Source organism: Sinocyclocheilus grahami, unplaced genomic scaffold, assembly GCF_001515645.1.
Source record: "Sinocyclocheilus grahami isolate Dianchi unplaced genomic scaffold, SAMN03320097.WGS_v1.1 scaffold44.1, whole genome shotgun sequence".
In the NCBI taxonomy this organism is placed as follows: Eukaryota; Metazoa; Chordata; class Actinopteri; order Cypriniformes; family Cyprinidae; genus Sinocyclocheilus; species Sinocyclocheilus grahami.
The window spans coordinates 559,177-572,099 of NW_015505223.1; the positions used below are offsets into that span (position 1 = coordinate 559,177).

At 39.1% G+C, this 12,923-nt stretch overlaps 1 protein-coding gene across 1 annotated transcript in view; it reads right to left on the reverse strand.

Moving 5' to 3' along the window:
* cacna1da (calcium channel, voltage-dependent, L type, alpha 1D subunit, a) overlaps window positions 1-12,254 on the reverse strand; it is a 103,553-nt gene extending 91,299 nt beyond the window's left edge. Inside the window, exons 1-3 of the mRNA XM_016268276.1 lie at window positions 12,000-12,254; window positions 8,694-9,075; window positions 5,876-5,981 (exon numbers count right to left, since the gene is read on the reverse strand). Coding sequence (XP_016123762.1) covers window positions 5,876-5,981; window positions 8,694-8,926 — 339 coding nt within the window. The 5' untranslated portion in view covers window positions 8,927-9,075; window positions 12,000-12,254. The remainder of the gene's footprint in view (window positions 1-5,875; window positions 5,982-8,693; window positions 9,076-11,999) is intronic.
* Between the last annotated feature and the right edge of the window lie 669 nt (window positions 12,255-12,923).

Here is a 12,923-nt window from a genome sequence, read left to right on the forward strand (position 1 = left end):
TGGCCGATACCGATCCGATACCAGTGACTTTAATGTAAGGACTTAAATATTCATATGTAGCTCACATTAAGCTATCATATGGCTTCAGAAGTAACACAGAATAATTCGCACAATCGGGAGAAAAAAGGTATGGTGACCCATACTTGGAATTAGTGCTCTGCATTTTAACCCATCCAAAGTGCACACACATAGCAGTGAACACACACACCCGGAGCAGTGGGCAGTCATTTTTGCTGCGGCGCCCGGGGAGCAGTTGGGGGTTCGGTGCCTTGCTCAAGGGCACCTCAGTCATGGTACTGAAGGTGGGGAGAGCGCTGTACATTCACTCCCCCCACCTACAATCCCTGCCGGTACGAAACTCGAACCCGCAACCTTTGGGTTACGAGTCCGACTCTCTAACCATTAGGCCCCAACTTCCTCAGAAGAAGACTTAAAAAAAATTTGTAGAATCTAAGAGATGTTTGATCCTAAATCGGACCCCCTAATTGGAGTCTGTGATCTAAACTAAACTCCCCTGAGCTGCATCTACAACCACAACTAAAACTAAAGCTCAGCCGAGGAAATGGAGAATTACCAACCTGCTTTCTAGTCAGTAACAATGCTTGATCTGTGCCATAGATGCTATTTCTGAGCTCTCTGCGCTCTGAAAGCAGCCCAACCTCATGCAGTCTCGAGGTGTGTGAGGTGTTCTCTGTGGTGCTAAAATCAGTGATAGACAGTCTCTGTATTAATTTGCATGGTATTATATGAGGCAGGAATGTGCTGCTAGGTTGTATTTCTATTCCTCGCTTTCAATTAGATATCACAGCATTCAAAACTTTCGCAAGCCACTTAAAGTCCCCATGAAATAAAAATTAAAGTTTTTTGGGTGTTGGTTACAGTTGCATTAACTATGGGGGGCTAGACTAGGGTGACCATATGTGCCATTTTCCCAGGACGCGTCCTGGCCAGGATTTCTATATTGCCTAAAATATCTAGGTTTTGGTTTTGTTTGCGTGTGCAGACCGATCGGTGTATGACATCAAAACATGTCATACTATATATTATAGTATATTTTAGGCAATATAGTCCTGGCCAGGACGCGTCCTGGGAAAATGGCATGTATGGTCACCCTAACTATATAGGGGACAGGGAACGATTCAAACAGTGAAAATATGCTTTCCATTGAGGAAAAAAAGAAGTCTGGTTTCACGCTGTGTCACGCTAACCACCGCACCGCACCGCACACACACTCTGCTCCGGTCCAGAGACACGATAGCACGGAGCGGATCACATGCGCGAGTCGGCACAGACAAAATGTATCAGAGCTATTTGAATTCTACACAGAATGCTATATTTTATAGCAATATGGATGAGATCGTGGCTGGCATACCCTGTCAAACGTTATTGGCTATTTTAAAAAGGGGCGGGGCTGTTTGAAATGTCCCACCCTGTCTTCCTGTTTCAGTTAAAATGACGTCAACACATAGAGTAACGCTGCGTGTTTCTAAGCATTTCAGGGGACCTTTAAGCTGCAAAATAAAAGAGGAAAAAAAGAGACATTATAAAATGAGTTGAAGACATTCAACTCATGGATGAAGACATTAGTAGTGTAGCGTCTGGACCAATCCAACACACTATATATTCTTTTTTTATATGACAAATACTCTGTAACCTCAGTTAACAAGCCATATGAGGACCCATGGACCCTTCCCCCCGGAATGCGTAACACCCCAGGAAGTCGAACAGGCTTCTTTGTTGCATGGCAACCAACGCTGATATCACTGGGTTTATTGGCCAAAAGTATGTAAAGCAGGGAAAATCCCTGCTTGTCCCAAGGAAAAGCAGAGTAGAAATGACTGTGTTCTAGTTAATTCATAGAAAAACCGTTATTTGAATGAACACACATATTTCTTCAGGCCATTGAGTATATTATTGTGACATTCTTCTTTACAAATCCTCGTTTTGTACTTCTAATAAGTGACCATTGTTTTGTTTTGATCTCTCCCCTGCGCTTCTGTGTTCGTCACTTCTGAACGGCGCATGCGCAAAGCCGACCTCATACGTCATCCGCCCGGAACTGCTTCTGTGTACAACTGTTGGCGCAAGCTACATTAAAGTGATTATTACGTTTTGAATATAGATATTTTTCTTACAAAAACGCGTTGATTCGCTACAGGAGGCCTTTGCTCACCCGATGTGAGCCATGTGAGACACTGTTTTTATGGATGGGCACTTTTTATTTAACTTCTTTTGGACTGATGCATGCAACATCTGCTGAGTGGCGTTAAACAGCTTGAAAGATCAAAGACCATTTTTTATATAACTCCGACTGGATTCGTCTGAAAGAAGAAAGTCATGTACACCTAGGATGACTTGAGGGTGAGTAATTTATGGGCTAATTTTCATTTTTGGGTGAACTAACCCTTTAAGCGTGAGCAATACTTAATATAGCGATGCTTTAAACAGCAACATCACAAATTATTCATATAGCAATATAAAAGCAGTTTAAGGGGATGTAATGATTCACTCAACTCACAATGCGATACAATTCACAATACCGATCTCAAGATACAATTTTCTCAATTTTTTTTTTTTTTTTTCAAAATGAGATTTAAGACAACTTATAAATGAAAAGTTGTCCTTTTATTTAATATAGCGATGCTTTAAACAGCAACATCACAAATTATTCATATAGCAATATAAAAGCAGTTTAAGGGGATGTAATGATTCACTCAACTCACAATGCGATACAATTCACAATACCGATCTCAAGATACAATTTTCTCAATTTTTTTTTTTTTTTACAAAATGAGATTTAAGACAACTTATAAATGAAAAGTTGTCCTTTTATTATTGCTTAAACAAAATGCTGCACATTTCTTTGTGAAACTGAAATATGTAGAATAACATAACTAAATTTAAATTTGAAAACAAACACCAAATCAAATAAACAAATAAATAACACACAAAAAAGAAATCTCTTCATATAAACAAACTAAGGCTTTGCCTGTGCTCTTTTCATTTAAAATTAGAGGCGACCACTACATTTTAATCACGGTCCAAACAAAGATGCTGCATACATGGAGCATGAGCAGTTTCTAAATTAGATTGAATAATTTCGAAATTTGAAGAAAAAACAGAATGGTCTGACTTTAGCTTTGTGAAACTATACTACATAACACATATCTGCACGAAACAGAAACAGCAGACGAGCTGAATGAGATGCAAATTCACTCTCTGACAGTCGATGGCACTTACGTAACAGCAGCTACAGTGTTTTAATACCATAGCTAAGAAAATTTTTCTGAAATTTTCAGAAAACCTTTCTGAAGACAGTCAGTTCTCCTCAGAGATACATTCATATAAACTCCCACCCCAACTGTATCGCGATTCATTTAACATCTCAACCGATTTAAATCGTCCCATATTTGTAGCGATTTTCAACAACGGCTCGGGGTGCATCGATACATCCCTAGCAGTTTATATGGGCTGCTGTAACATCTCTGACCGTCTAATGTATCTATAGGCTCCCCAGCATGACCTCTGCTCATCTGTGTGAGACAACCTGTTATGTATGTTATCATACCTGCTGGGATTCTGATGAAATTGTGCTGTGCGATTACCTCCTGCTGTTTAACACACACCTGGGAGTGCAGATGGATGAGATAACACAGCCGACACATAAAAAACAAAATCAAGCAAGAGGAAAACAAATGATAATGTTGATTGTTGGATGTATAGCCTATTGTTGTCGCACATGTGCATTGAAAGAACGGTTTACGGTAATCTGGTTACATGCTCACATCTGTAAGACCTCAAACGAAAAATCACATGAAAACCAATCAGAAATATTACTGGTCCAGTTTGAACATTTCAAGAAACTTCCAACACAAAGTCTTACGCCAAAAAATGTAAAACACGTAAGCCGTAAAATGCTTGGGGGGGGGGGCCCAGGAAGCAACATCTCAGCCTGCTGTTTCTCTTTCCTGTCTAAGTTGCTGAAATCACTAAATTAAACCACACCAGTAGCCATGAGCGCTATTCACAAATCACGAAGCCCTCGTGCTGAGCCGCACTCTGCCACAAGATCGAACAGCTGTCTTATCTCAACTCACAATTGTCCTCTCGGTTCAAAGCATGGAGAAGAACATCCATCCCCTCCGAACCCGATCCAAATGCTCTGCTTGGCTAAATATAAATCATTTATCTGAAGAGTTCAAAATCAGATCAATTGAACTGTACAAGCGAAGCAGTTTGCAGAAAGGAAGCGAAGCAAGTTTGAAAAGAAAATGTCTGAGCTGAGCATGCATCTGTTCTCAGAAAAGATCATTGAGATTATAATGTGACAGATTTTCCTCTATGTCCTTCCAGGACTATACAATGCCGTGGCTTTGTGTGTCTTTCATTTCCCTGTTCTCAAAGGGGGAAAAAATGAAACAGTTAAAATCAGGCCTGATTTCCTAATATTATTTTGTTCTATTTTAAGCAAATTCTTGTAAAAAAAAAAAAAAAAGGTCCTCTTTTGAAAAAATAATAATGTATATTCTTTAAGTCTTTATTGGTTAAAACCCATATTTGATCATCAAAATGATATATTCACACGTTTTTTCCAGTGAAAATTATTTCTTCATGCCTTAATTAGGCTTGAATGTAACTTTATACCCTTACCATTAAGTATATGCAAAATGCATGAATATACTAATTAGTCTCCGCCTCCACTCAATCATACCAGCTCAGACCTGCTCCACTTTCACTTGGTTAACTGAAGTAGTACAAGCTACATAACAGCAAGTGGCAATATTAGATTAATCCAGCTGCTTTATAATCATTTCCAGACTGATACATGTCAACTGTTTTGATTCTCATCTGTTCTTGAATTTCTTTAGATCACGGCATGATGTGTTGCTCCGTGAAATTTAACTCCGCTTTCTAAAATAATGTGGTTAATTGCAGTTCTTTCATGATTTAACAGGAGGGGGCAATTCATTTTTCACGTAGGGCCACGTAGGTTTGGACAGCTTTTTTCCCTTAATAAATGAAATCATCATTTTAAAACTGCATTTTGTATTTACTTGCATTATCTTTGTGTAATATTAAAATTTGTTTGATGACCTGAATCTTTTAAGTGTGACAAATATGCAAAAAAATAAACAAAACAGGAAGGGGGCAAAAACCTTTTCACGGCACTGTATGCTTGAACCAGAAACTGATTCTGAAGAAGAAGAGGATGAGCGAATTATGCAGGGTCGTCGACAAGTGTATCAGAATGCTAAGTATTTTATGTATCGCTCTCTACAATGTCAGACATGTAATAGTAATTTATTTCATTAGCTTTTGGCTTGACTACAGTATTAAACAGCTAATAAAGTGTTACTAATGTTACACAAACCATATTCCTGTTCACCATCTCAGACAGCATCCTTAGGCAGAAACGCTTTGCTAATGATATAAAAAGCCCCGCCCCCAAGATCCGACAGTTACATGTTTGTGACGGTAGGAAATGGGAGGTTTCAAATCACATTTTTGAGATACACTGGATTTTATGGAGAAAATGCTTAGCAATGGTGTTGGCTGATGAATCTGCACATGGTTTGTCTTTAAGCATATTAAAAACACCAGATAGACATGTAAACAAAGCTTAAAAAACTTCACCACATGGGGTCTTGTAGCCACAAGAATTCACTATGAAATGTTCTATAATGTGCTCTATAAAGACACCAGCACACCATTAAAATGTAAAAGGGCAGAGCTTAGTCTCTATCAAACAATGAGATAACGTCCCTTCGCTCTTTGACCTGAGACCCACAGTTAATGTGAGTGTGGGGTTTGGGGTCATGGCAGGGGTCAGACTGGAACATGCTAAAAGGTCAAGAGGTTGAAGTTATTTACTCACCAGGTCGTGGTTGGTTGAGTTGGAATCATCCTCGGGAAAGGGGATGTATACAGCTAAGGCCATACAGTTGGCAAAAATCGCTATCAATATAAAGATATCAAATGGCCTGAGATGAAAGTTAAGGAGTAGAACAAAGAGAATCAATAATTATTAATAATTAAAGTCAGAGGCAATTAATATATACATCCAGTCATTCTTGTGAAGGTTTACAAGTTAAATTTGCTACTAGACTCAATCAAACAAGAGAAAATCTGGCATATATTGTACATATTTAAATATGACATTTAAATGCAAGGTCAAAATGTGAATAACAAATCAAATTTCAACTCATCCCTCAAGTTGGCTAGATTAAAATGGAATTAATCCAAACCTATTATTCAAAAGTTTCCAGAACTAAACAAGGCTTAAGTTTTTCTGATTTTTTTTTGCCAGAAATTCTGATTTGTTGCTTGGGTGCTAACATTTTCATTTCATTTTTATTTTTTTAAGGGTCTGAAAAACACGGTTATGTTTTTTAGAAGCCCTGTTTATTATTAAAATTATGGCATAACATTGCTGATTTGTTTTTATTTTTCAACCCATTCTAACTAATGCTTCAAAGACAATAATTTCTTGCAATTTTAACAAAACTTTACCTTTGTTGACCAGTTAAGTACCTATATTTGCTTGGTGAATTAATTAACAGAATTCAAAAGAATTAGCAAAACAATATTTATTCAAAGCGTCACAGAAAACCAAATTTGTAAGCTTACAAGTCAAAAACATACTATAGAATTATTGTGATCGTGTGCTGTGTTCCATCAACTGGCCTGAAACTCTTACACTGGCCCCTGTTCATCTGTACATCTTTATTATTCATCACAGCTAAATCTCATCTTGTGATTGCTCAAAAGGGTCAGAAGGAAATAACAGTGAGTAGCTACTTGCATGCGGTTTAACAGTAAAACGTCCATTACAACAGCACTGACTCAGTCACTTTCCTGCTAGTGAGACGTACAAAATGTAAATAATACTGGTGTGAGTCAGAGGACCTGAAAATGTTGCAGTCTACATTAAATATTCGAAAATCAGTCATTTAAACTTATACTCTGGTTTCACAAGAATGCTCAATTTTGTGTGTCAAGGATATATCTGACAGTACATTCTGGGTTGCGTCTCACATTCCTTTTTTGCACTCACTTAATGCATTTTTTAAATCCAGTACAATGCAATGTTCTAATTTTACGCTGCTAAATACTCTTATTAGGCCATGAGCTAGGACACTAAAATGTTGGATTATGCGGCATTCAGGGGAAGTTCTCTCTGACTTTCCCATGACTCCCTTGAGTAAAGACAAGGCTGGTAGGGCTAGGCTAATATTAGCTTTTGCATGTTCCTGCACAAACGCTCACACCTGCAATGCTTGTTTCACTGTACATTATATATGAAGAGATAAATCTGAAATCTACAGCTTGGAAGCCATAGCTCCTTTATCTTCCCCGTAGAGCCAGGGAACAGATGTTCTTTTCAAAGCTCAGCTATACACGCTGACTTGCGTTTGAGATTAAGGTGTTTCTCACTGCAGGGAACACAGCTTCGCTTTAATAAAGACCACCAGACAAGCTTCTACCGGAGATGACGAGCTGGGATGTCTGCTGTAGGTGGACTACTTTCATTTGTTTACCTGTTCTCTTGATGATTCGCTCAATTACTTCATCCCACCTTCACCTATTTTCAGCACAGGCCACAAGCAAACCACACCATATGCTAGTTTTCTAGAGGAATAATGCCAGAAGAAACTCCAAAGCGTATTTACAAACAACAAACTCTGACCTGAAGAGCAGGCCACCAGTCTTTCCACATGTTCAAATGCAAGTCTGCTAAAACAGACAATATTCTGAAATCCACCACAACAGCAGTTCACTCAAAAATTAACATTCTGTCCTTGAAAACCTGTATGCTGCCATCTTTCCATGATTCAGAAACAGAATATTTCAGTCCACTAATCTTCACTAGTCCATTTTTTTTGTACTTTATTTAAGCTTGTAGGGAAAATGTTTTTGAAGTCAAGAATCAAGAAAGAGTTGTCAGAAGCATACAGGTGATGACGTTGAAGTCATGCCACCATAGGGTAGTTTGTTTAAAGCCTACGTTTACCATTTTAATTCTGGCAACTCTATTTAGGCTTCAGAATTCATAGAAGTTCATTATCGTGGTGAACAAAAAATGTTCTGCCATAACCCAAAAGCCAATGGGAAAATCTTATTGGTTTTTGTCAAGAGAACCAGGGTGATGCTAACTTCCTGGTTGGCCTACAAAAATACATCAGTGCAGCACTCTTTTGCAATTTTTAACAAGCTTCCAGAACACTCTCCTCTTCCTCCATTGGTCAGACTTCAGATAGTCCTGCCTCCAACTCCCACCATTGGTTAAGCCAATGCTGTTTTATTGGTTAGACACAGTCAAACAGCAATATTTTGATAGCACCACAAAGCCAAAATGCACACTTTTCACTGGACTCAACCTATAAATGGCTTATTTATAGTTGACTCTACATATTAAATGGACAGATGACCAAAAAATTAAAATTCTTTGCTCACCGCTATGTTGTTCAAAACCTATATGCATCTAGATATTTAAAGAAAGTCAGGATATACACAACTTTGAGAGTAAAAAAGTAGTCATACAGGTTTGGGACAACATGGGAAGGTGAGTAAATGATGACAACATTTTCATTTTGGGGGACGAAATCCCTTTAAACTTGAATATGAGAACATTTTGAACACCCCGATCGTCTTAATATTAGTCAATCTTGACTGAAAAGCGATGTAAAGGATACTTCCATTCCACGAGGCTGATACAGGCCCGGCGGATGGGGTTGTTGAGGTTGAGGCAGAAGAGAGCTCTCTGCGGCCGCGTGTTGGCCGAACTGCCCTGTTTTTTGCTCTTGGCATACTGCTGCCGCTTCTTCTGGGCCAGCGAGCCGACCGGTACCACTGACGATACAGGCACGGAGGCTGCGGGGGGTGCGGCAGGAGTCGCAGCAGGCGGAGCAGGGCCGTTGGCGCTCATGGTGCGGGCGTGGGCCTGAGTGGGGCGTCCACCAGCATGGGCCTGCCAGGGGAGATGGCACAGGGGTGGGCGCTGGAGCGAAGGGTCTCACCAACAGGCTGGCACGTCACCAGAGACAGCGACTCTGGTACTGCTGGCATAATTTGCCTCTGTGAAAGACAGAGAGGAGAGTTAGAGAGAAAACGAGAAAGCACAGAGAATATAGTGGGAGGCTGTGCAGTGACTTCCTTCACCGCTACATTATTTAATGCAACAATGTGGGTGTAGGACTAAAAGATGCATACAGTATGTCTTCGGGTCTAAAGGCCAGTGGTTCAACCAAGGTTTGAGAGCAGTCCAATGTGTGAAAGACGTCGGCACCAAAAGATCCTCTATATTTAAAGGAATAGTTAATCTCAGAGTGGGAGGCTGTGCAGTGACTTCCTTCACCGCTACATTATTTAATGCAACAATGTGGGTGTAGGACTAAAAGATGCATACAGTATGTCTTCGGGTCTAAAGGCCAGTGGTTCAACCAAGGTTTGAGAGCAGTCCAATGTGTGAAAAACGTCGGCACCAAAAGATCCTCTATATTTAAAGGAATAGTTAATCTCAATATGAAAATGATGTCCTTATTTACTCCATTTCATGTCAAAAGTACCATAACGGTAGCCCATACGACTCATGCGTTATATTTAAAGTTGAATGAAGCCATATGATAGTTTTGTGTGAGGATGGACCATTTTCACAGACTGTGATGATGTGACTTTCCACAGTTAATAACATAAATCTAGAAATCTGGGTTTTTTTGTTTTATTAATGTACATTTATAACAATATGAGTTATATAACCTCGCCATTAAATTACAGAAAACTGGTTGGCGCTGCTATGTGCTTGTTTCTAAAATAAAGACACATTTCTCTCTTCTGACCAACATAATCTTTTGATATGTTTGACTTCTTTTGGCAAGTCATAGAAGCACAATCATGTTTTTATTTTCATTTTCTGTTGGAGCAAATAGGAACACAAAAATATATTTGTGTTAATTTATAGAAGTTATATCTACAGAGATTTACCCAACTATGACGGCTTTTGTGAACCCCGGAAATGTAAAAAGGGTCCCTTTAGACCAAAGTTTTGGTTGTTATTTGACTTAAATCTTGTTCTTCAATCGGTAACACTTTACAATAAGGTCCCATTATTTAAAGTTAGTTATTGCATTAACAATTTTAATAATATTATTTAAACATACAGCATTCACTAATATTAGCAAATGCAACTTTTGATTTTAATAATGTATTAGTAAATGTTGAAATGAACATTAAGATTAATAACTGCTTTTCATAGCTAGCTCATGTTTATTTACAAATGAAACCTTATATAAGGTGTTACTTTTGATTCTATATATTTCAACTGCTACATCATGTCATGACAAAAACAGCATCCTTGTCGTAATATGATAATGTTTTATTCTAGGGCTGCACGATAAATCGAATGCGATATTTAACGCGCATCTTGTCAGTAAAGCCGGTTCTGTAATCAGCGGTAAATCTCCCTCACCTGTGGGCTTTCACATGGAGCAGCATTAACTACACAGAGCCGTTGTTCACCGACAAGCTGCGCAAAACATAAGCAAAATATGATCGTGGTTTTGCGCAGCTTGTCAGTGAACAACGGCTCTGTGTAGTTAATGCTGCTCCATGTGAAAGCCCGCAGGTGATGGAGATTTACCGCTGATTACAGAATGGCTTTACTGACAAGATGCGCGTTAAATATCGCATGCGATTTATCGTGCAGCCCTATTTTATTCCATTAAATCCAAACCATGAAACCGGGAGCATCCAATATTGAAAAGTCTGAGTATAGTGCAACAAGACTATGGTGCACACGTGCCAATTTAAACTAAAAATATTATTATTGTACAGGTTACTACGATTTCTCAACAAACCAGGGCAGCAAAAAGGAAAAGCATAACATGTCGCTTAAATGACAGAGGTATTATTAGGATAATGCCACAAAAAAAAGTTACAGCCTGTGGAAAAATCAATGTGCGTAGCGTGACCCAATGAAAACCAGCCTGCAAATAGATGCACTGTGGCAGAGAATCACACTACCAACATCCCCACATAAAAACACATTATAAGCAAACAACAGCAAAAAAAAAAAAAAACATGCTCTGCATTCAAATACAAGCAAAAAGCACACATCCAGGCTCACGGGATCCACAAATGTCACTCATATACATCTGAGTCCTTGAACCACTATAGGCCCCGCAGAGGAAATGAAGACATGCATGGAAAGGTCATATTTGCCTATATACATTTCCCTTTAAGCATTTGTCTTCCATCGGATCGTGAAAACCTAAGACATCGCATCCAAATGTGTCACAAATTCAAGCCAATGATCTGCTGTCATTGGATAGGCTATACAATCAATGTTAATCTTCACACTAATGATATAGGACATTAAGTGCACTGTATCCTTGTCAATACTGGCTCATTCATATATTAGATATATTTATCATTCCAATGTCATGCATGATGCAAACTGATAATGAAATATAATTTCTTAATGCCTTCATTTACATAGTGCTACAGTAGTATGAATACGAAATGTTGACGTTTAAACTATCTTGTAGGACACTGACACATATTGTCATTCTGACATCGCATGGCAAGGATGCATGTAGACGCATAATGCATATATATGATGACATACATGCGTATAGATAAAGAGGCTCGTGACTCTAAGACAATAACTGTAACGTTTCTTCTCAAAAACGAAATATTCCATATATGTGGCAGCCAAATCTGTGTCTTTCTTTAGATGATGCCAATGATGCTCAGTTACAACAGCTGTGATGCTGTGGTTTATAGTCACCGACTGTTTATTTCTTTTTAAAAAACGCTTGATTATGACAAGCAGTGACAACATCTAAGGTCTAACTGGACCAAACGAGCGCAAAATCCTCTGCATCAGCATCATCAGCATCTTTTCAGCTCTGACTGGGATGCAGAATAATCGCACTCCATCATTTGTTGAAAAAGATCCATTTTAACTAGGAACACGCCAGGCCGCTGCGTGAATATCGTACCTTTGATGAGGTCTTTCCGTTCTGCTGAGGAGGAGGAGGAGGAGGAGGATTCGGCTTATATCCAGAGATAAAACCCCGACATCGATTAAAACGCTCAGGTCCGATCCGACACTGTAGATTCAAATTCATCAGTATGCATTCGTTCTTTAGCGCGTGAGAGAGCGTGAGAGAGAGCGAGAGCTTCCTAGCGTTCGCCGCGCGCTGTCCGTGTTTAAGCGTCACGCGGCGTCGGTGAACGGTGAAACGAGCTGAACTCCCCCTCTGGCTGTGCACGCACAAACCGCTTACTTTAGTGTAGAGGGATCCGAATCATTTAAAGAATCGGTTCGTTCAAATGGATCATTTCATAAAATCACTTGAGCCATCATTCAGTTCCCAATGTGGGATTTTTTTCTTTTCTTTTTTTGTTATAAACTGCTCTTTGTCGCTGATTTTTTTTCTTTGTTTTGTTTTTAGGTGATATTTAGGCTATTGTTTCAACAATACTGGTATCAAAATGCTGTTAATAATAGGCAGAGGTGTAAAGTATTGGAGTACTTTAGATTCCGCAGCTTTTTGGAGCCCTTTATCTTAATTTCAGCTAAAGAGACCACTGGATAGCTTGAACTAGAGCATGACATTCTCCATTACAGTTAGTATTACTTATTATCCAAATAAAGAACTCCAGGACACATTTTTCCAGAACTTAACTGAAAAATTACTTATTGTGAGTTGGCTTGTATCATGGAACTGATATAGAAGGGCAGGAAAGATAAATGAGCTGACAGTTTAAATGCATTGAGTTCAGACGCATGGGAATGTGATGGACGAAGCAGTGATCAGCTATTTGACAGCTGGGAGAACAGCTGCACACATTCCATAGCTGTGCCTGCAGGTGTTGAGTCCTGTCTAATTAGACCTGACCTGCCAGCCACTGTTAGCCAG